The 25,422-nt window shown below is 44.6% G+C and overlaps 1 protein-coding gene across 1 annotated transcript in view; it reads right to left on the minus strand.

Moving 5' to 3' along the window:
* TAF6L (TATA-box binding protein associated factor 6 like) overlaps window positions 1-25,422 on the minus strand; it is a 229,050-nt gene that overhangs the window by 168,703 nt on the left and 34,925 nt on the right. Inside the window, exons 2-5 of the mRNA XM_086938108.1 lie at window positions 19,145-19,263; window positions 17,855-17,961; window positions 15,148-15,309; window positions 3,850-3,936 (exon numbers count right to left, since the gene is read on the minus strand). Of these exons, the coding sequence (XP_086794234.1) occupies window positions 3,850-3,936; window positions 15,148-15,294 (234 nt within the window). The 5' untranslated portion in view covers window positions 15,295-15,309; window positions 17,855-17,961; window positions 19,145-19,263. The remainder of the gene's footprint in view (window positions 1-3,849; window positions 3,937-15,147; window positions 15,310-17,854; window positions 17,962-19,144; window positions 19,264-25,422) is intronic.

Here is a 25,422-nt window from a genome sequence, read left to right on the forward strand (position 1 = left end):
CCCAGAAATGGTGGTGGGGGAGGGGGAGGTACAGACGGCTCTTGCGCACGTTCCCTTGCCAGAACTGACACCAGAGATGTCCGAGGATATAGACGCGCCTCTTACGGTGGAGGAGATCCAGCTGGCTATAGGCGCCCTTCATCCAGGCAAGGCGATGGGCCCTAACGGGATTCCCATTGAATGGTTGAAAGTCATGGCCGAATCCTTAAGCACGCCCCTACTCAATATGTAAGAGGAATCTAGAACACAGGGTACACTGCCGCCAGATCAGCGGATGGCTACTATTGTGGCGATACCGAAACCAGGTAAGCCCCCCAACGAATGCTCATCGTATAGACCGATCTCCCTTTTGAACCCGGAGGCCAAAATTATTGCCAAGGTGTTGGCGAACAGGATCTTGCCGACTCTGTCCCACCTGATCCACCCGGACCAATCCGGATTCATGCCACACCGCAGCACTGCCTTAAATCTCCGCAGGGTACATGGAGTGTTGGCGCGAGTTCCACTACTGCAAGAACCGGCTGCCATCCTCTCCCTAGACGCCAAGATGGCGTTCGACATGGTGGAATGGAGCTATCTTTTTGCAGTGCTCGCACGTATGGGTTTTGGCCCGGTGTTCCTTTCCTGGATACGAATGCTGTACAGAGACCCAGTGGCGCAGGTGACGGCCAATGGCCACATTTCAAGAACCTTTTCCCTAGGCAGAGGTACACGACAGGGCTGCCCGCTTTCGCCCCTACTCTTCGCATTAGTTTTAGAACCACTGGCGGTTACGATACGCACCACCCAACTCCTGAAAGGAATACAATGGACCCCGTTATGGGAGGACAGAGTATCCCTCTATGCAGACGACATGCTGATCTATCTTACGGACCTGGAAGAGAGTCTCCCTAACCTCCTGGCTCTCTGTACAGCTCATGGGCGAATCTCGGGTTACACCATTAACTGGGCCAAATCCATCATTTTTGAACTGCGGGGGCCGCTCCCACCTCTCCCGGATTCCTGCCCACTGGAACTGGCGCATACGTCATTCAAATACCTGGGGATTCATATCACCCGGAATGAGGCGGATTTCGCACGGCTCAACCTGCAACCTCCCTTGGCCCGGCTCCGAGGAGACGTGCGCCATTGGAAGGATCTCCCCCTAACGCTCCTTGGCCGTGCAGCGCTATTTAAAATGATGGCTCTGCCACGTTTCCTATATGTGCTGGAGAACGCCCCGTACTTGGTGCCGGATAGCTTCCTCCAGAAAATAACGGCGCAGATTTCGGGCCTGTTATGGGGCAACCAGCCAGCCCGCATTTCTCACGCCAAACTGAACAGGGGATGGTACGACGGGGGAATCGCCCTCCCAAACGTGCAGCTGTACTACTGGGCGGCCCAGCTCAAAATCCTTAACCAGTGGATACATGCCCCGCAGGACGACCCAGCGTTCAAGGCTGACAGGGCGCAACTGGGTGCGAACAGTTTACTGGCCCCACTGTACCACCGTGGAGTGGCGGCAAAACTTAATGGGCCTACGAAACATACAGTCCGCATATGGTACAAGGCGCAGGCAAAGTTGAAGTGGGATGGCATCATTACGAAACTTACACCCCTGTGGGACGCGAAGGCGTTGGGCCATTTGCGGCGCTCTAAGGGCTTCACACAATGGGACAGCATCGGTATCTCCACGGTGGGGGACATGTGGACGAGGGAAGGAGTGATCTCCTTTGCCACTCTGCAAGAACAATACGAGTTGGGGAACACAGAACTCTATAGATACATCCAGGTCCGACACGCACTGCAGGCAGCGATCCCACCCGACACATCCCTGCCCGAATCCTCCCCTCTGGAGGATCGTCTTCTTACTGACTTCATGCAAGAGGGGGCGACATCGCTGACATACCGCAAACTGATTAACAATATGCCTGATCCACTGGGGAAACTGAAGGACAAATGGATGGTGGAAGTGGGTGACGTGGATGAAACTGACTGGAACACAGCCATGGCATCCCCACGTGAAGCAGGCATATCGTCTAAATTTCACCTAGTGCAGCTGAAAATCCTACACAGAATCTACTACACCCGTACACTGCTTCATAAACTGCACAGGGCGGATCATCCATATTGCCTTAGGGGCTGCGGGGCAGAAGGGACCTTCATTCACACGGTGTGGGAATGTCCACTGATTGTCGGTTACTGGCAACGGGTAGTGCGCACAATGGCTTAGACACTTCACACCACCCTCACTCTAGACTCACGGCTCTGCCTGCTAAACATCTGGGAGCCGACTGACCTCACCTTTTATGCAAGGACCTGGGTCACAGTGGGGATGGTAACAGCGAAACGGGACATAGCACAGAAGTGGGGATCGGCTGATCTCCCCACGCTGCCCCAATGGCTCCGCAACATGGACATGCTTATGTTGACTGAAAGGGCGGTGTACAAATTGAGGGGTAACCCACGTAAATGGAATGGGGTGTGGAAACCCTGGAACTCCTATAGGGGGGATATCTGCGAACCACTGGAAGAGGATGACATCGAAGGATCTGAGAGTGACGAGGAGCATTGATGGGGTGTATAAATGTATATAGGGCGTGTGCAATGGAATTGGGTGGGACCTGCCTTGGGAGGTAGTAAGGGTGGGTGTGGGAATTAGGGGGCTTTGATACAATGCACTGCTCTCTTGCAGATGGACTGTGCTACGAGTGCCGAAAGCTACTACTTCAAGTACGTGCCGGACTAAGTGTGCTGTTTTTTCCTGTTTTATGTTTGTTGTAAGATAAAAAAGGCAAGACTCGGACGAATAGTAGCCAACAAAACACAAAATCGCAAACTGTATTTCTACGACACATGTAGATCCCTATTCATCACATCGCCGATAAGTCCTGAAATGCTATGCACTAACGTGGATGATATACGTTTTGTCATTACTGTATACTGTATTACTTCATTCGCCCAGTACTTAATGTGTGATAACGCGATGGATGAAGCTGTACATACTATCTTTGTTTTGCACCAAAAATAAAAATTAAAAAAAAAAAATTATTTGAATACCTGCTCAAATATTTTGTGACTGGAATCTAGTAACGAGAATCGTGGTAACCACAACTTTGACAAGAGACTGAAAGAACCCCCAAACTGGACCACCGAATATAAATGGGTTATAGAGCTATCATTTGGTGGTCGTTTTAGTTTAAGGATTTTGTATATGTTAGTGGACTAGAAATACAGCAGCTGGTCCTTCAGCTCACTGAATTATAAAGCCTTGCAGTCAGAGTCATTAAAAAAGAGGGAGATACATTGCATAGCAAGGCTACTACATTATGTCCTTTTCCACTGAACGAAATTTCAAAAACTATTTGGAAACACTGAATTTCTAACACCTATCGGCTCCTGGAGTAACCTTTGGCTGCTAGACTTCATTATCCCTAGACGGACCAGTGTCAAAGGCAGGGTAACTTTATTACCCAGTTGAAGTACAATAGTACTGGTGGTCCTGGTCACTACTGTTAAATGACAGACGCAGAGTGGATCCAGCCCAGTAAACACTGAATACCACAGGTCCCCACATCTGTCAATAAGCCACAGAGATCCCAGGCTTTCGTACTCAGCCGCTATTTTAAACAGCCACAAAGACTGCAGGTTTTGAACTTCCGCTCGGTTTCATCCAACCAGCCAAACAATACAATGTTACCAATGTATACCGCTTACAAACTCTCTCAGTATCACTGACCTCCCAGGCCATGGCTCTATCCTCACCCCAGATCGCACTCATGCTTTCAATCTGCTCAACGACCTATGGTGGTGCTCAGAGTTCAAGATTGCCACTTTGTCCCTCCCATTCACTATCAATTAGTACATTACCTCCACGTTGCTCCAGCGAAGTGCTCTGTTGAAATCTTCTACAGTCAGTTTTCGTCTTTTTGCATGTTTTAGAAACTGAGAGCTGTTCTGTAGCAGCAAAAACAAAATATACAGAGTGGGTCACAGTGTACATTCCATTCTGCAGATCGCACACAGAGTCGGAGGCTGGACTCAAGTTATTTCAATATTATTAGGACACATGTACAATATCAAAGATATATTTCTAGAGATATGTTCCAGGGACACCCATCCTGCTCCTCTTTGATCGTCCAAACTCCTTACTGCTATTACTCATTGCAGAGCTTTACTGTTGCCAGGCAATAGTCATGTAACAATGGGGAGCACTGATTCACAGAGCTAACAGCATTCCACACAGAATCATAACAAATCACTGGCAAAGTCACGAGTTCTGGGTTTGGCAAGCTGGTGTTATGGTTATTTATTGATTTTTTTTGTTTTTATTGCAAGCAAGCCTCAAAAATAACAAGAAGAAAAAAACCAAAACCATCTGCTGCTTAAACATTGCGGCCTTATGTATGCAATACTGTTTCTTTAAAAATAAACCAACCATTCTTTATAATTTAGTATTATCAATTCATGGGCTTCCTAGCAGGCAGGAGTACTCAGAATAGCTGTAGAAACCCTTTTTAGTTTTACTACACATCATAGGACAATATGATTTTTTGTTTGCAATAATGGGGTCTATTGGCTTCTAATTACTGTAACCTGAAGACCTAGTTTAAACACAAAAGAATGACAACAACAAAAAAAGAAGGATAAAGAAAGGAAAGAAAATTAACGACGATATGGATGCCTGAGTAATACAGCGTATGCGACTGAGTGATTGTTCCTAGGTAACTGTTCGCCATGCATTCTCATAACGGAGCGCCTGCTACAAAGCTGGTTCTTAATGTCAGGTGTATATCTGTTAGAGTTAAGTGGGATGGCAACTTAACTTGTCGGTCGGGACTTGGCTAGCACAAGTGACCTCCCTTTAGAGTTCTCAGTTAAAGGATGCACTTTCACAATCCAAGCTTATATCTTTTTAACTACAATAATATTTACATTTTATTAGACCTCAGTTTTTCTGAAACATCCAGTCATGCCATACTATTGCCCGTTTTCTGAGTGGTTTGGATGACTTTGCAGACTTTAACACTCTGGAAGCTATACTAAAGTACGGGGGGGCACTTGGGGCCAAAAGATGTCCCAAGTCTATATGCAACAGGTCATTAATTCATACTTCAAAAAATAAATCCTGCACAAGACATGGGAGGCAGAGTCAGGGACATTTCAGAAGATTGGAGGGGTGGCTTCATGTTCCCCAGGGAAAGTGTTGTTTCCACCCAATACGGTTTCATATAATTCAGGTTTTTTACGCTGCAAAATGGTTAGACATTTGTCCCCTCTATGCTTGAGGTGTCAGTAGGAAAATTGAACATTTTATCTCCTGTAGAACCCTTAACCATTAGGTCAAGCCTGGAGACTGCTTTAGCCGTCTGATCAGTCTTATGCTTTCCAAATAATCACAAAGCAATATATACATACATACCTGGCTGTTCGGTCTGCTCTCTGCTTTAATTGGTCTGTACAAGTGCCATTCACATTTTGCTTCCATACACTACACCACACATCATGAGGCAATCTATCAGCACAGCTCATCGAAGAACACCATTACACATTCAATAGCATCAGGAGAACAGAAATACATCAAAAAAGATATGAATAATATATATCTGCTTCACTGTGCACACAAGAAGGATAATACAGCATGACATGTGGGATAGAATAGCTCCCCCTCTAAAACAAGCATTTACAATGCAACAGTCTCGCCTTTGAAAAAGTTAGAGCTATTGGCATTGTAAATGACAACATTTTCATTTATGTGTTGGTTTTGAAAACAGATAAATAAATGGCATTGTCATTTGCAATGCTAATAGCTTAATCTCTCGCAAATGCCACACACAAACACACAGACCCACACACAAACACACACAGAGCCCCCCACACATACAGAACCCCCCCCACACACACAGAGCCCCTCACACACACACACACAGAGCCACATACACACACACAGAGCCACACACACAGAGCCACACACAGAGCCCCACACACACTCACAGCCACACACATAAAGAGCCTCCCCCCCTGACACACAAGTCAAGTCAAGTCAAGTTAAAATTTGTATAGCGCACTACTCACCCAGAGGGTCTCAAGGCGCTTGAGGGAGGGGGGGTAAGCTATATATCAAATATCCAAGTTTTGAGTTGTTTTTTGAAGGAGAGGTGGTTCTGTGTAAGGCGGAGGTGGGTGGGGAGAGAATTCCATGTTTTGGCCGCTAAGTAGGAGAAAGATCTTCCTCCCATGGTGGATCTTTGGATGCGTGGAATCGCGGCGAGGGCTTGATTGGACGATCGCAGTTGGCGGTTGGGGGTGTAGAAGGTCAGGCGCGTGTTGAGGTATTTGGGTCCTAGGTCGTAGAGGGCTTTGTGTGCGTGGGTGAGGAGACGGAACGTTATTCTCTTGTTGACGGGGAGCCAGTGGAGGTCTCTTAGGTGACCGGATATATGATTGTGGCGGGGGATGTCAAGGATGAGTCTGGCGGAGGCGTTCTGAATGCGTTGGAGTTTTTTCTGCAATTTGGCCGTGGTTCCGGCGTAGAGGGTGTTTCCGTAGTCCAGTCGGCTTGTGACAAGTGCATGGGTGTCAGTCTTTCCTGTTTCTGTGGGGATCCAACGGAAGATCTTTTTGAGCATGCATAGGATGTTAAAGCATGATGATGAGACGGCGTTGACTTGTCTGGTCATCGAGAGGGAGGAGTCCAGGATGAAGCCCAGGTTTCGTGCGTGGTCCATTGGTTTGGGTGCGCTGCCCAGGGCTGGTGGCCACCATGAGTTGTCCCAGAAAGAGGGGGATGATCCTAGTATGAGGACTTCCTTCTTGTCTGAGTTAAGTTTTAAACTGCTGTTCTTCATCCACTCGGCTACGTCCTTCATCCCTTCGTGTAGGTTGGTTTTGTCGGTGTTTGGGTCTTTGGTGAGGGAGAGGATCAGCTGTGTGTCGTCAGCGAAGGAGATGATGTTGAGGTTGTGTTGGCGCGCGATGGATGCGATGGGGCTCATGTAGATGTTGAAGAGGGTGGGGCTGAGCGATGATCCTTGTGGTACGCCGCAGATGACTTCAGTGGCCTCTGATCTGAAAGGGGGGAGGCGCACTCTCTGGGTTCTTCCGGTGAGGAACGAGATGATCCAGTCCAATGCTTTTCCTTGTATCCCGACGTTGCTGAGGCGTTTTATGAGGGTGCTATGGCAGACCGTGTCGAATGCTGCGGAGAGGTCCAGTAGGATGAGGGCAGCTGTTTCTCCGTTGTCAAGTAGTGTTCGAATGTCGTCTGTGGCTGCGATGAGGGCGGTCTCAGTGCTGTGTTTGGCTCGGAAGCCGGACATTTGAATGCCACTGGGTAGGTCTGACGTTGGTCTGTGCGTGGCACTCACTCCAGGGGGAGAGATGCTGGCACTGCGGCCACTGACAGTCTGTGGGTGCATCCCACTCGATCAATCAGTGGTTCCGGGTCACACTGCATGACTCAATGAACCTCAGTGTACCGGTTGCCCTGGGTTACAACCGTGCCACTCCCAGCGCCCGCTCTGCACACCCAGTGCCCAGTTTACAGTGCCAGCAGCTGTCTATGAACCCAGTCCCGATTCTGTAAACGCAGTGCCCATTCCAGGAGCCCCGTGCTCAGTCTGTCCATCCTCGTCTCGTCTACAGACCAAGCGCCCGCTCGAAGGACCCAGGACCCAGTCTAAGGGTTGAAGGATGCCCGCAATGCCCAGGATACAGACCGGCGCAAGCTGCAATCCCAATGGCCAGTCTACACACCCACTATCCAGACCCACTGCCTACTGTAAGCACCCAGGGACCAGACTACCAACCCATAGCCCAGCTTGTGAACCCAACGCCGACTGGACAGACCAAGGTTCAGTCTACAGACCCACTCTCACGTCTACTCACCCAAGCCCCCGTCAACAGACCAGCCTACATACACACTTCAAGCCAGGTTTATTAAAGAAGAGCTCCTTTTACAGACGTGCGTGCAGACTGCACACCTCAGTCTAAAGAGTAAAGATCAAGCGCCGATCCACGGACCTCAACCACCAGTCCACAGACCCCCCCCCCCCCCAACCGCAGCTGGCTTAGTATCGATCCAGCGCCTAGTCCACCCCAGGCTACAAACCCCGCGCCCAGTCAGCAGACCTCATCCCCAGGCTACAGACACCGCGCCCAGTCAGCAGACCTCACCCCCAGGCTACAGACCCCGCGCCCAGTCAGCAGACCTCACCCCTAGGCTACAGACACTGTGCCTAGTCAGCAGACCTCACTCCCAGGCTACAGACACCGCGCCTAGTCAGCAGACCTTACCCCCAGGCTACAGACACCGCGCCTAGTCAGCAGGCCTCACCCCCAGGCTACAGACCCCGTGCCCAGTCCGCAGAACCTGCCCCTTGTAGCAGTATGTGACAGCGCTCCCCGGTGTGCGGCGCTCGGATCCTCGCTGCCGCCGCTCCTGCTCCCAAGCCTGCGGGACGAGTATACTGTGCGACCGAGGCGATGGCTGAGCGGAAGTGCGTGTGTATGATCGCACCGGAGTGAGTACAAGGGAAGGGGTGTGGAGCGCAGGGAGGGAGGGGGAATCCCTTGTGTATTCAAACATCAAACAGAGCACTGTATAAAATGAACAGAATCTGTAATGACATGAGAACGAACATTGCCATTGTTTCTTTTCTCGTTGTACCTGCAAGGACATGCCCTCCTTTCTTTCTGCCATCCCTTCGAGACTGGCTTGGCCTGACTTACGTTTGTGGTAAAAGCTTTCTTATCTTCTTTATGGGGCGAAACAGATGGCCCCATAAAGAAGATAAGAAAGCTTTTACCACAAACGTAAGTCAAGGAGCCCAGTCTGAAAAGGACGGGGCTTAGCGAGAAAGAAGAACGTCACTAGGACCTCTTGTCCAATGGTTGGCCACGGTTTAGAAGGCCAGCCAATGGAGAAGAGGGGCTGGGCTTAACCTCACTAGTGAAACTCTCCCTACATCATTAAATCTCGCCAGTTCGACTGCGCATTTGCGCAGCCTTTCGCAGGCTGAGAGCTAAAACAAAAGGATATGTCAAAATAGTACTCACAGAGCACATCTTGAACAAAACAAAACAGGAGCTAGACAGCAACCAAATGACAGGCACAAAGAAAGACTCAGAAATGTGCACACCACTGTAGTAGTGTATACTGTTAACAGCTGAGTGCATTGTATTAGTAGATACAAATGTTCTGACAGCATCTGGCACACAAGAGCAGAAGTAAAAAAAACACATCAGCGTCTCGTTTCAGCATGGAAGCTTCTCCTCTGGTTTGCCCAGTAAAGATGTGGTGCTTATATACCCAAAAGGTGCCCTCAGGGGGTCTATCTAGAATGGTACTGTGGGCCTGTCGTTCAAGGAGGATGATAGTGGTGATTCTTCTACAGAGTTATTATACAGAAGATGGTAATCCTGCTAGGATAGTAAGAATACTCATGCATATTAAATTAGGTTCATTTTCGAAGAAAACCACACAGCATTTATTTGGCACATAAAAAGGTAAAAATGTCAGTGCCAGAACCATTATGTAGAACAAGGTAGGACAAATGTAGGTAAAAGGTTGTGTATTTACCTATGATGGAGTACATTGGGGCTCATAACAAACGTATTTGGAGAATGGTATTATAGTGGAAGTCAAACATGGATCACCACTGCCAATCCATGAAAAAAGTGACTCCTCACGTTCAAGAACTACGTTTGGAACTCCCAAAACATAAATACTCACCAAAACCTCTTCAATCCATATGTGCAACCACTAGGTAACTTCATAAAAACAACTGATCTAGCTTTCCTTCAATTCCCTGCAAATCTAGACAAAAATGAATGCCGTTCATCGATTGATCACACCAAAGAATGTAGAAATTCAAAGCTAGAGGCGTGTTCCTGACTCCGATCTGAAAGGACTTGTTTCAGGGAGGCTTTGGTTGGCCTACCCCACACAAATCCTGTGGCCATCTCGTGCTAATTCGATTGAGGCAGTGGTGGGGGTAATTTGGCAGATCCAGAGAGGAGGATAGTGGTAACTTGACTCGCTGACCATAGCTGCATTGCACATTCCCAAGGAGGTCCCGTGCTCTCATACTAAGAAAGAAGAAAAAGATAGAACAACCGGAAGTGAACCCCCTACATGGCTGCCACTACTCATATTGTATTCGAATTCTGGCCTGGCTCCAGTTTTCATCAACTGGGAGAGTTTGTCCTGATTTTGGAACTTTTGGAATCATCTACTGTTCAGCCTCAGCAAAAAGAGAAAATAAAGAAGTTTTGCCAATGCTATGGGGGAAACAAAATTGCAATGATGTCTATGCCCATATGCGTCAACACACAGGCTTACATATGCACCATGTTACAGCAGCATAGTGTGATGTACACATGAACATGCATCACCACACATGTACATGCATAAAGCAAGACACACTTATGTTTTTTTAAATAGGTTAAACCAAGACGGCAGAAGGCAGTCATGGGAGTGGAAAATTAAAAAAAAAAAAGTAAGAGCATAGCAGCATGCCTCTGCCAGACCCTAAAGAAAAGGAGGGGGGGAGGGATTTCAGTATTTTTTAATAAAAATATATATATAATGAGGAGTGGTGGGAAAGCAATGCTGGAGAGGGTGGAAAAGATTACAAAAGTAAACCTTGTTATGCTGCCAGAATAACAGGGTGGGGGCAATAGAAGTGGTGGGTGGGAGTTCTTAAAAAAAGAAAGAATATTTCAAAAGACTCACCAGGAATAAAATGAGCAAAGCCAAACAGGATGGGAGGGAATCAACAGATAAGCTTGTTAATGGTGGAGGAGTAGAGAGCAACAGGGAGAGCACGGGGTGATTGATGTAAGGAGCAGATCGTTTGAGAAGGTGAGAAATCATATGCACCCCTATGGAGTGCTAAAGGTTAAAAGAAAAAAAGTAATAGAAAGATACAAGTCTCTGAACAAAAGGACGGTAAAAAAAATCTATGGTCCATGAATGGGACCAACTAATGAAGAGGAAGGATTCCAACCACACTGCGGTATTGAAACAAAAAAAAACACTTGTCTCCTGGTCCTGCTTGACCACCCTGCAGCTGTCAACACCATCAGCCAAAACGCATTAAACCACACCCTGAAAACTTGCATGGGCTTCACTGGCAGAATCCTACAGTGGTTCACATCCTACCTCACCAACTGGAGCAACTCGTTCAGATAGGAACTACAAGACCCTGTTCTAGGAGGAATCCGCTGTTGCTACCAGCTAGGTTTGTGCATCAAAAATATCAAAACAAACATACATTTATATTGAATAGGGAACAAGCAAATGAGAGTGGAAAGGAAGCCAACAAAACGTAAGGACTGGGTGGCCATAAGTCCACTAAATCTATTGGTTTTGTCCACAATAGGTCTTTGACAATTGCCCGAGGCCCCGATTCTCGAACTGCATTTTCTAGTACGTTTTGTAATACTACAAACGTACTACAAATTGCAATTCACAAACTACATGCCGTGTTTTACACCTCAATGCTACCTATACTAATGTATGAGGGAGTGCTCAGCCCCAACTGCAGTATCTCTGCACACATAACTATAGGATTTAGTATCCAGTCCAAAACAACCTGCCCCACTCCAGTCCAAAACAACCGGCCCCACTCCAGTCCAAAACAACCGGCCCCACTCCAGTCCAAAACAACCGGCCCCACTCCAGTCCAAAACAACCGGCCCCACTCCAGTCCAAAACAACCAGCCCCACTCCAGTCCAAAACAACCTGCCCCACTCCAGTCCAAAACAATCTGCCCCACAACAATCTGCCCCACAAAAATCCAAAATAATCTGCCCCACATAAATCCAAAACAATCTGCCCCACTCTAATCCAAAACAATCTGCCCCAAAACAATCTGCCCGCTCCAGTCCAAAACAATCTGCCTGCTCCAGTCCAAAACAATCTGCCACGCTCCAGTCCAAAACAATCTGCCACGCTCCAGTCCAAAACAATCTGCCACGCTCCAGACCAAAACAATCTGCCACGCTCCAGTCCAAAACAATCTGCCATGCTCCAGTCCAAAACAATCTGCCACGCTCCAGTCCAAAACAATCTGCCACCTCCAGTCCAAAACAATCTGCACCACTCCAGTCCAAAAAATCAGCCCAACTACAGTCCACAACAATCTACCCCACTCCATTCCAAACCGCCCCACTCCATCCCAAACCATGCACTCCAATCCAATCTACCCCACACCAATTCAATCCACCCAACAACAATCCAATCTACCCCACCCTAATCCACCTCACCCCAATCCACCCTACTCCAATCTAAAACAAACTCCCCCACTCATACCCAAAACAGTGTGCCCCACTCCAATCCAAAATAATCTGCCCCACTCCAATCTACCCCATTCTATTCTAAAACAATTTGCCCCACTCCAATCAAAAACAGTCTGCCCCACTCTAATTCACTCTATTCCAATCCAAAACAAACTTCCCACTGCAATCTAAAACGACTTTATCCACTCCAAACTGCCCCTCCAATAAAAAAACTCTCAAATCTGCTCCACTCCACCTCACCCCAATCCACCCACTCCATCCAAATTCAACCCACACCAATCCAATCCATCCCACACCAATTCACCCCGCACCAATCCACCCCAATCCACCTCACCACAATCTAATCCACCCGACTCCAATCCAAAACAATCTGCCTAACACCAATCTGCCCCACTCAAATCCAAAACAATCTGCCCCACTTAAATCCAAAACAATCCGCCCCACTCAAATCCAAATCAATCCGCCCCACTCAAATCCAAAACAATCTGCCCCACTCAAATCCAAAACAATCCGCCCTACTCAAATCCAAAACAATCCGCCCCACTCAAATCCAAAACAATCCGCCCCACTCAAATCCAAAACAATCCGCCCCACTCCAATCCAAGACAATCCGCCCCACTACAAGTTTTCCCACTCCAATCAAAAACAATCTGCCCCACTCTAATCAAATCCACCCCACCCCAATCTAGCTAATTCCAATATACCCCACTCCAATCCACCCCACCCACCCGATCCACCTCACCCCCATCCAATCTAGCCCACTCCAATCCACCCCTAGCTAGCCAAATACAATCTGCCCCACTCCAGTCCAAAACAGCCTGCCCCACTCCAGTCCAAAACAGCCTGCCCCACTCCAGTCCAAAATAGCCTGCCCCACTCCAGTCCAACACAGCCTGCCCCACTCCAGTCCAACACAGCCTGCCCCACTCCAGTCCAAAACAGCCTGCCCCACTCCAGTCCAAAACAGCCTGCCCCGCTCCAGTCCAAAACAGCCTGCCCCACTCCAGTCCAAAACAGCCTGCCCCACTCCAGTCCAAAACAGCCTGCCCCACTCCAGTCCAAAACAGCCTGCCCCACTCCAGTCCAAAACAGCCTGCCCCACTCCAGTCCAAAACAGCCTGCCCCACTCCAGTCCAAAACAGCCTGGCCCACTCCAGTCCAAAACAGCCTGGCCCACTCCAGTCCAAAACAACCTGCCCCATTCCAATCCAAAACAGTCAGCCCCACATAAATCCAAAACAATCTTCCCCACATAAATCCAAAACAATCTGCCCCACATAAATCCAAAACAATCTGCCCCACATAAATCCAAAACAATCTGCCCCGCTCTAGTCCAAAACAATCTGCCCTGCTCCAGTCCAAAACAATCTGCCCTGCTCCAGTCCAAAACAATCTGCCCTGCTCCAGTCCAAAACAATCTGCCACACTCCATCCCAAACCATGCACTCCAATCCAATCCACCCCACACCAATCCAATCCACCCCACACCAATCCAATCCACCCCACACCAATCCAATCCACCCCACACCAATCCAATCTACCCCACCCTAATCCACCTCACCCCAATCCACCCTACTCCAATCCAAAACAAACTCCCCCATTCGAACCCAAAACAGTCTGCCCCACTCCAATCAAAAACAATCACCCCCACTCCAACCCAAAACTATCTACCGCGCTCCAATCCAAAATCTGCCCCACTCCAATCTACCCCACTCTAATCTAAAACAATCTGCCCCACTCCAATTCAAAACAGTCTTCCCCACTCTAATTCACTCTATTCCAATCCAAAACAAACTTCCCACTGCAATCTAAAACAACTTTATCCACTCCAAACTTTGCCAATGCTTGTTGTAGTCATTTCACACTCAGAGTTTATGAATAACGAAAGTGATAAAAGTACCCCAAAGTGTAATGTTACACAAAGGTGCACGTTTCCTTTGTGAATCAGGCCCCATTATTTACTTGTACTTCCTATTGAGAAGTTTGGGGTATTATAGAGTGTACTATGCGTTTTCATATGAATTCAGCATAAAGAAGCTGGGCTAGATTTATACTCCAAACAACGCGCTCTGATAACCTAATCGGTTCAAGTTCGCGCTATAGAAAACTCTAAAAATAAATAAATAAATAAACCAATGCGGCAGAAGCAGGGGCGACCGTCAAGGCTCGCGGTTGGAGGGCACGGGGGGAGGGGCTAACAGGCAGCTTTTAAAAAAAAAAATTAAAAAAAGAAAAACGTGCCTTGCTGCCGCCGGGTCCCACGTCTTCTCTCCTACTCGCCTGAGTCTGACTCCAGGTCAGATAGGAAGCAGGCAGCCAGCCAGCCCTAAGCCAATCACAATGCTCCAATGGAGCATTGTGATTGGTCTGAACAGAGGAGTGCACATGACTATTTTGGATGACAAAAACAGTCATTTCACACAGGAGTGTCTACCACTCCTCCCCTGCAGCTTTCCCACACCCCCTCACGCACTGCCGCAGCAGGAGGAAAAAATAAAATGATAACATCCCAATTATTATCATTTTGTTTTTTTCCTTTCTTTGCTGCTCCTGGCAGTGGGGTGACGCTTCTTTGCCATAGTGGAGGAGGTGCCACGGGGCAGAAGATGTAATGCAACTACGATTCCATCATGAAGTTACTCTAGTTCTATTATCTGGTTTTTTTATTAGTTTAGTCATTTTTAATATTTATTTACATAGCAATTTTCCAAAATAAAAGGCTGTATTAGAACGACGAGGATACTTGTTCATGTATACCATTATTTTTTAGCATTGCATTTTGCTAAATGGCTTCCAAAATAAAAACCCTATAGGAAGAGAAAGCAGTAAGAAGTCCACACATTGCTAAAGTCAGGTTTGCCTACCTGAGTGACCTCTCGTAAGCGGTAACAGACGTCCTCCGCTAGCATGGCTGCGATGTCATCTGTGAGGTCCACGCCCACACTCTCGGCCATCAGCTTCACTGACTCTCGCGGGAGCTCCACGAAGCGCCTTTCCTCCCTCTCCGACATGGTGCCTGTACCACACTGAGGCCAGTAGAGAAAACCACAAAGTGCTCAGTTTTCCTACTTTAGGTTATATATGCATCTAACGTTTACTGTAGCGCTCGTGTTTTTTTATCTGCTTTGTTCCTTGTTTATAATTTTTTTTTATAATACATTTTTGAATTTTACATTGTTCATTTATGTTATAATGTTTTATTGACTTTGTGAGAAAATTGCATCATAAGTACAAGAAAGTTAATAATAACTTACTAACTTACAATTTGAATGATATGAATAAATATTAAGAAAAAATGCATATATGATAATGACTATGCACCAATAATTTATTCTTAAGACTATAAAGATAAATAGTAAGGTATACAGTTGAATAAATAAGGTGTGAAAGACATTAAAATTAAAATAATGCAAGCAGCATATATAAGAAATATAAACGTCTTAAAGAATGAATCATATGTTACCTCAATAGATATATCAATTGAGTATATAAATTAAACATTATATATAACTACAAATATAGGAAATAGTAACATGCTAAATCTCAGTCATTGAGGACTAATTCATCTGTAAAATCTAAAATTGTGAAATATATCAAGAAAAGAGTATTGAATCGAATATAGAAAAATTGTTGATATAAGAACAAAGCGTATCAATAGAAGTTATGTGAAGAGAAATGAGAAACGAGATGTCAATAAGATATAGTACGAATAAAAGAATAGAAGAAAATTTGAAAAGATAGAATAATAAGACAACAGAATAATAAAATAATAATACAACAAAACTACAAGTTAATACAATAATAGGAAAGCATGAAAACCAAGGGTGAATGTAGGGAGGGGAAAGAGAAAGAGAGAAAGAAAAAAAAAGGGAGGAGGTTATGTTGTCAAATATCAGATTATGGGGTATTCGTATCCACTCCTGAAATGTTTCAGGTTCAGGAAAGGTGACCAAACACGAAGAAATATGTCAGTTTGATTTTGAAGATTATAGATTATTCTCTCATGTGATGCTGTTTGGAACATAGTTGTCAACCATTCTTCTTGCGAAAGAGGAGGAGAGGAAGATTTCCAGTGGCGTAAAATACATATTTTTGCTGTGGCCATTACATTGTTCATTTATGCCAAATGAACTGTCCTGCATTGTGTTAAGATATTTATTTATTGCAATACTAATTTGACTATTTTTATATTCTATCTAGGTGGTGGTATTTTGAACGAGAGCAAGTTTAAATACAAACTGAGACTGCTCCATTAATTGCACCTTGAAGCCTTCCATACCATAGCATAATGTGGACATATATACATATCCTGAATGTGGGTAAAACATTCATTGAAAACTCCCTGAAAGGGGCAAGTTTTGCTGGAAACTGGAGTAAGAGCGCAAAGTCTCAAAATAAATCTTTGGAAGCAAGAAGTTGTGCCAAGCGTTTGTCAACTGGAAGCAGGTCCTGGTATATCAACTGTGCTTCTATAATTTTTATAGAAATATAATATGGACATTTATCAAAAGGGCCACAAAAACTGTACTAATGGATTAATGTTTTCGTTACAGTTACATAATATTGTTCCATGTTGTTCTATTTCTTATATGTGCTTCTTCAGTTTATTAGTTCTACATTTGTATTTCTTTGAGTCATCCAATCACTAGTAATCCATATTTGGTGGCCTCATTCAGTTACTGCATAACCTGGATGTCTGGTACCCATCTGGGCCTGTTCTGGAGAACACCCCAACGCATACACAGGGCTAGTGCATTGCAGCCAGGACTCTAGGGGTTCCTGTATTGCAGTTTTGAGAGACGTCTGCCAGACGCACTGAAGATGAAGTTGAGGGCACTAGAGAGCCGTTTCCTGCTAGTCCTGACAACCCGCAGCTTCATTTCACATTACAGCATGTGTGCCTGAAGAAAGGGTATCGCAGTCACCAATACCCAGTTTACCTCCGAACCCTCTCCAGCCTGTGTGAAGCTAGACAGCTTAATAGCAACTCTTTGTTTTGGAGCAAGACTGACCTCCAGTGGTAACTTTTGATAACGCTCTATTGTTTCCATTGGCGTTTCGCTCTAATTGTTTTGGTGCTGATAAAATACTTAACTCGTATTTTTTCTGGCGAAAACCAGCTGTTTTACTTCACTTCTACGAAAGGTGATCTCTGGATTCCTCGCAGAAACCGACTATTACTTTCAGGGTACTAGACTGTTTAACTTTGCGAGAGCTTCACCATGGATCACATTAAGACTCGGGTTGCCCTCCTTCCAAACCCCCAAACTGTAGTCTTGAACACAAGCATTCACATAATGTGAAACCAAACTCAGTTCTGTTTCTAGCATAACAGCAAAAGATGTATAACAGAACAGTCCATAAATACAGAAACGAATGATGGACGAAATGCTGAGAGAATCAGACATTCACCCCCAGTCAAGAGAGCTAGCTAAGTTAAATGCATCGTTCTTTTGCTCACTACGCCACCCCAGTTTGGACCAATCAAACCAACCACTAAAAACTTTATGTGGAAAAATAGATTTCACAACACTTGTTAGAAGTTAGTGAATTTAAATTTCTTTTACGCACCTCATCCACCAGCGGCCGGATTCTTCCTTTGCAGTCTTCACATTAATTACCCCACAACTCCCTCTTCATAAATAAAAGTGGCGAAACATGTTGCCAAAGTCCAATACCTAAAGAGAAATAAAGACCAATATTGTTAGGAGTGAACACCACTGTGGGAAGAAACTAAACTAATTTGTAACCATTCCTGTAATTTCTCCTGTGCCCCTCTCTCTATTAGGGTGTCAGTTTTAAATCTGTTCTCTCTCACATCTCGTTCTGTCAGCACCCTTACACTCTACTAAGATTCCATATACGACTAACTTCTGTTTCAACTGCACTGGTAAACATCTTTCTAACCCTGAGAGGCTCCGAGTATGTTGACCCTGTCTTGTTCCCAGCAGGTGCTCTTAATCCTCACAAAGTTTCCTACATACTTCTTTGTGACCTTCACAACATTTCGATTATCAAAAACCATTTTCCTGTTTCTTATCTTGTTACTTTGTTCCTCTCCTCTTCCCTCCATATACCCCTGGAAGAGGAATTTTTCATCACCTCTCCATCATTGTCCCACGCTGGACTTACTATTCGATGTGGTTTTCTGTTCTTAAATACCTCAAAATGTGTTCTTCCTGTTACTGCGTGTAGGATAAGCCTGTACATCATTAACTTTGTAAGTACCTCCTCTTTCCAATTCTTCCCACTACATCTTGCCAGCTATGTCGCTTCCTCACTTCCTTGATGACTTTGCTTAATCTATTAACTATTCCATTTGTTTTCGGATTACATACTGCACATCCTTTATCCTTGACACCCCTCTCACTCAAACATTTTTGTCATGTTTCTGGAAGTTAACTGTAGGCCACTGTCTGTGAGTAAAGTGCTAGGGAACCCTTCACTGAGAGATTCAATGGCACGCCTTATTTTAGCATTGTTGATTATTATCACTTCTGACCATCTTGAATACACGTCTATCAATGATAACAAACACTGATTCCCCTTTCCCCTTGCTAAGACCCTAATAGATCAAGAGTAATTTTCTTCCATGGCTTATTCAGCAATCTTCTCACAGGTTGTACCTTTCTCTTAAGAATTTTATCAAACTACATTCTATACACTTTCTTACGATTCTTTCAAATTGCTCATCTAGTTCCTGCCTACAATAATCTCGATATAACCTTTCCTTGGGTTTTATCGATATCCATGTGACTTTCATGAGCTAATATTTCATCTAATTCTTGAATTTGGGGAGAAATAAGTCTTGTGACTCTAAAAATCATTCTATCACTTGCTGACAATTCCTTTTTAACTTACCCAAATTTCTTAGCCTCTCGCTAGAATTCTTTTTCTCTTTCCACTTCTCTTTTGGAAACAACTTTTAATGACATCATTTTCCACTTCTTGCATCCATTACTCCTCCTTTATTGATTCTCCTGTGATGGTACATAACATCTTCATTTAGTGTGATCTCTTCTTCATCAAATTGACATATACTATTCGTGAAACTTTTTCTGAACTGACAGTCAACTATTCTATTCTTTGCACCTGGAATATATTAAATCTCAAAGCATTGATACTACATCTATCCCCTTGTTTATAAACACCCCCTTCAACAGCTTATGATGTTTTGAGCAAAGATGTGTTCCCCCAACCCCCATTAAGAATTTCAATGTTCTTTGGCCAAAATATTGCTACCTCGCCTCTTTCAACCACAGACCAGTTCAATTTGGCCTTTTTCAAACTTCTAGAAATAAACAAGATCGTTTCTTCTCTTCCCGTACCTTGTAATACCACTGCCCCATAGTGCATGGTGCTAGCATCCATTACTATTGTACGTTTTTGTCTTGGGCAAAGCTTCATAAACAAAAAGCTTTTTCTAATTTGCTTTTCTCGGTTTGAAAATCCAAGTGACAACATTCATCACATTTGAATTCTACCATTTTCTTTAAAGAACTTCTCAAATTCAGTGTAATATTTGCAAAGTTATGAATACATTTGCAGTAGAATTCTGCCATGCCCAGACAGGTTATCAAAGCTTCCTTGGCCCATGTTGTGGGCATGTTTCCAATGGTACAGACTAACTCCTTCTAAGGTTTTATCCCCTCTTCTGTGAATTTGTGTCCAAAGTAATTCAATTCTTGGCTAAAAAGCATTTCTCGACTTTTAACATGAGACTTTTCCACTGCACTTCGGAAAATTGGGGTTGGTGAAATGAGACAAAACAGAACTCTTTAAAAAACCTGATTAATCCTTTACGGGTAATGATTGCTGTTAAATCCTGAGCCATAATTTAGTCTTACCTAGTAAAACACGGAGTCTAAATCAAGTGCTGAAAACATTTTAGCATCTCCTAACAGACATAATTTTGGTTGTATGAGAAAGTGCTTGACCACTACTATACACTTGGTAAGCTCTCATAGATCTATGCATAGCCTAACATCCCCTCTATTTGTGGCCTGCACCCACTGGTGCCAACCACTCCAATAGACATAATTTTCTATATAATGTCTGCTGTTATGAGTATCACTAATGCTCTAGTTCCATCATCCATGATGGTGATGGATACTGTAAGGAAACAGGCTTTTTGTAGGTTTCACCCCACTTTTTGCCAATTTTGACTGCTAGGTACTGGTGTAATTGCTCTGAAATGCCCTGAGCCCTGCATGTGCTCAGACCCTTAAAATGGTGCATGTTTAATTGGCTTATACCCGATTGGCACAGCCTAACTTACTTGTAAGTCCCTAGTATATGGTACTAGTGGTACTCAGGGACTGTAAGTTAGGAGTGTACCCTCACGGACTGCATCACTTATTGTGTCACCTGCGGACTAGAAGGGCATTTTTAAACTGCTAACTCTACTTTGCCATTTGATGTAATGGCAAAGCCCAGTCCTTCCTTTTTAACATACATATATATATATATATATATATATATATATATATATATATATATATATATATATATATATATATATATATATATATATATATATATATATATATATATATATATATATATATCACCCCCAAGGTAGGCCTGCCAAGTCTGAAGTCAAGGTGCTGTATATTAAAACTAGTTTCAACAGTAAAAACACTAAATTGTCGTTTTTACTGTGGAAAAGGCTAGTAACCCCTCTGGCAAGTACAGGGTTACATTCTGACATCTCAGCACTGCTAACTTCTGAATGGGACTGCTAAAGTTGGTTCTCCAAGTTATCAAAGCAGCTTGTTAGATTAATCCCAACTTGATACTCAAGTCGAAATTAATGTAACTTGTTGCTTTGTGCAACTTTTGCAAAATAGCCACTTTTCTGCCATTAGTCCCATGTGCCCTTAATGCCAGCATATGGGGGGGGGGTTGTCTCAGAGACAGCTTTCTGCCCTCCTGGGGAGATGTGCTCACAACTCACAGGATAGGTTAGACTTGAAGTCTGCACATGAGAGAGGTGTTATCTCCCTCCTGAAGGAAGCCACACAAGTGTTAGCCCAAAAGGTGAGCTTCAAAGGAAAGGCGGCCTTTGAAGGGCAAATGGTAAACACGTGGAAGAAGGGCTGCCCTATTTTTTAAGCAGATAGGCTGGCACTAGGGACAGGGAAGAGCAGTTCAGTTGTAAAAGTAGTTTTCCATTGGTATGTAGCCTTCTTGGCCGTCACACCTTTGGGTTGGGCTAGGGAACGCTGGACACCCAAGAGAGGGAATCTGCCTAGTTGGGAATGAGCAGAATGGTGCATCCTGTGATAGCCAGATGGCACACTTTACAGGGGGCTGTCATCAGGAGTGAGAAAACCTGATAGCACATTGGCTACCAACCGCATCATACTCAAGGGCAATTTATGGGCATAAAAAGGGCACTAGCAACACCCAGAACTCAGATCTCGATTGGACTGGAAGAAGGATCGAAGGACTGCCCTGCTGCATCAAGGACCGTCAAAGAAGGGCTGCACCAACATGCAATGTTCCTGCTCAACATGGTCGTTAGCAAAGGAGAAGGGACTATGCCTGCTGTGTCCTCCTTGTGGAGAAGTTGTTTCCGGAGCCCAGTCGAAGCTAGGGTCAGCTGGCTCACCTCCGATTCACAGCAAAGGGTCACAGCACCTGAGGAAGCCAGCTAGGGCAAGTTGGTAGCCCAGATGTTTAAATCGCTGCTGCCGTTCAACACCAGAGACCAGGACCTGACGCTCAAAGTTGCACCCGAGTCTGCTAGGCCCAGGAAAGTCACTGAAGTGCAGCTTGGGCACTCAGAAGAGGAGTTATCGCCCTGGGAATGAATTGGCTGTGACCGCAATATCGGGCAACTGGTAGCGCAGTGGCCACAGGACTTCTACCAGGACCTGAATCACTTCAAGAGACAGCGACCCGTGACCAGGACCACCTCACCACAACCGTGGACCGAGTCGTCACAGGAAGACCCCCGTTGACAGCATTGCATCTACAGCATCCTTGGGCATCTTGTATCCCTTGTCCATAGGAACCTATAGCAAAGGAATTAAAGTGCCTGTAACTGCCTGAAGATTCCTTTTCCCCATCAAGGTAACTGTTTCTGAGGACCTTACTGGTCCCCCTAACTGGCTCCCTGCCAGGGTGTAACTCCAACGAACTACAATACAACAAGCCAAAGTTTTGCTAATATAAATTTTAATTATCAAATTGGTTGATTTTGCCAATGCTTGTTTGCAGTTGAGTAAAATGTGCATATTTACTATACCTAGTAAAATGTGCATATCCGGAACCCTCTGGTGGATCTTTTTTGTATTGGTGTTTAAAAATACAGTCTATTTTTATAAATTGGTGTTGATTTCTTGAGGAGTATCGAGTATTTCTTCTCAATGGTTTAGGTGCTGTTTAAATATTTTATACTTGTTCCTTTGTGTAAGCCTTGCTGCTCAGAGCCACAGCTACTCAGGGTTGAGCTAGAAAGTTTAACAAACGAAACATACTGTTCCTATAGGGGTTGGTAAGCGTATTACATGCTGCGGTTGCACAACCACACCATGTAATACACCCCATTTCTTCACAGAGGTTTTTCATCTTGTACATCGTGGGGTGAGCATGCGCCTTCATTTTTATTTTGTGTAAATATCATTTTAAACACCCTCATTTCCCACTGAACAATTCTGCAACTTCTCTCTAAAACAAATGTCATCAATGTTACTGTGCTTACTTCTGAATTATCTTTCAGGATTTTTATGCACTTTGAGCTAGGATCAAACATTAATTTCAGGCCCCAATGTTTACACACTATACTATCCATAAAATATCCAAGCAGTTTAACTGGTTCACCACCGCAACCTACCGGATTGATATCTGTTTCAATGGTCGAATCTTCCCTACAATCTGTTAAATCTTTAGATACGAGTGTTAATTTTGATCCAGAGTCAAACAAAATATCCGCTTCACATCCTCAACCTTTACTGCGTCAATAATATCAGCTTCTCTTTTCCTGTCTACTTGGAACAATATTTGTTCAACTTCTCCTCTGATCTCACTGGCTTTCTTCAAAACATTTGGTGACCTACATACTTTGTCAACACCCCCCCTCCTACCCCAGCCTCCCCCCCCCCCCCCCCCGAGTTTCCGTACTGCTTTCCTAGCAGGCCATTTCTCATCACTGACTAAGTGACCCTGAGTACCACATCTGTAATGTCTCATATTAAACATAACAGTCATGTCACTTTTTTTGTTTATGACTTATAGTTCGTACGCCTTCCTTGCTGTGGCATTAATGTATCTCAACACATGCTAGGCGGTGTTCAATTTTATTTGCAACTTATCAAACTCCACTCAACTTGAGATTGTCTTTTAGCAATAATTCTTCTCCGATATCTTCTATGTTTCAAGCCAACATAAATACATCTCTTATTCTTTCCTCCAAGATTTTCTCTAAATTTGCAACTGGTTGCCAACTTCCTGAAAGTTGTAACATATAACCCCCACAAACTCTCCACATGTTTGTGTTCTCTTCCCAAAATGACACTTTTCCAAGACCGTGCAAACCTTCAGAGAAAATTTGCATCCTGTTTCTTATGCACATTTCAAATTCATTCAATCAATTTGCCTCCTCAAATGACACTTCTGACAAATGCTCACAGAGTTCCTGTCCGTCAGGTCCTAAACAATGTATTAATAAGAGGTTTCCTCTACACACTTAAACTTAAACCACATACTTAGGGAGTGTCGAGCCTGGCCCTACTGAAACCTGACAACTTATTGGCATGCTTCTCTTGCTTGCCAAGCACAGGGTGGCGGTTTACTGGGAAGTACTGGGACGGGAATGGGTCTCCCAGACTCATGATTGGCCGAAAGATGTAGCTTATTTTCAAGAACAACGCAACACCTATTGGAAACTAATGCCCAGCAAATTCTGCCCTAAGGACATCTGTGAACCGGTGATGTCTTACCTGGTCCTGTAGGGCGAGAATGAGCCCCTTGTGCTCGCCGGGGATCCCCTGGACCTCCCAGACTCACTTGATGACGAGTAGCCTACGATGATCCTGCTACTCTACATGGTCCATGGTCCTGGACATCCGTCAAATATATGTTTATGTGACCCACAGCTATGCCACCCGGAGTGCAATTGCTGTATTACTGCTGTAACTGAAGTGCGATGGACAGCAAAATGTGGTTGTATCTATGAGCTGCAAATAAACTGCTGTATTCGAGGCACTGCGTGAACTATTAACTCCAGTGTACTGTTTTCTGTTGTACTGGGTTTTTTCTTTGCAATAAAAAGCAATAAATACAATTTTTAAAAACTAGTACCACATACCTTGTAATAGTGTAAGACTATTTTGTCCATTTTACCCCATTTATAGTAGGTTTATCTGGATAAACCATGAAAATGGAAGTGAAGTAACCTTTTGCATGTTTGGGAAAGTTTTCGCCATTATTTCATATACAAACTACTTCTCTTTTTACACTTTAAAACCTGGTGACTAACTTGTAGTAAGTTCTTTGCTCTAATAAAAACTACTGTCAATTGACCTCCTGGAGAGGTGCTGATGACTATAATTTGAAGCTCACAACAGGTATGTGCCAGTTATGGGCGGACTCCTGTTCAGGTCTGGGCTGAATAAATGCCACTGGCGTCCAAGTGAAGAAGTAACAGATAGAAGTTCACAACAGAAGATGAACTGGTTAAGGGTTCACTTCTGCTCCTGTCCACAGAAATACTGTTTGTGAGCTCTCTTCGGGACAAGAAAGCTCCCGACTGGGGCATAAGAAGTCCTGAGCTGCCATTCCATTATTGTCGCCCTTCTGACGCAAACCCAGAAAGCACATCCTGCACCAGATCCTCCTTAACGCAGTGCGACTACAGACTGAGTCAACTGGACCGAAACTAGCACTGCACTGAACTGCATGTCCCTGGTGCAGTGCTGCATTAAACACGGTGGAGGCCCCTAGGCAGTCGAAATTTCTGTGCCCCACCCTTGCAAATTATCTCCAAATATTTTTTTAATTTTACCAACCAACAATTTTAAGAAACCAATTTTATTACACAAAACTAAACATTAACAATTATTGTTATTAAACAAAAATTAACTGAAAACTTAAGAAAGCCGATTGTAATTTTCTTTCAAGATCAAATCAATATT

This window comes from Lissotriton vulgaris, chromosome 9 (genome assembly GCF_964263255.1).
Source record: "Lissotriton vulgaris chromosome 9, aLisVul1.2, whole genome shotgun sequence".
Lineage (NCBI taxonomy): Eukaryota > Metazoa > Chordata > Amphibia > Caudata > Salamandridae > Lissotriton > Lissotriton vulgaris.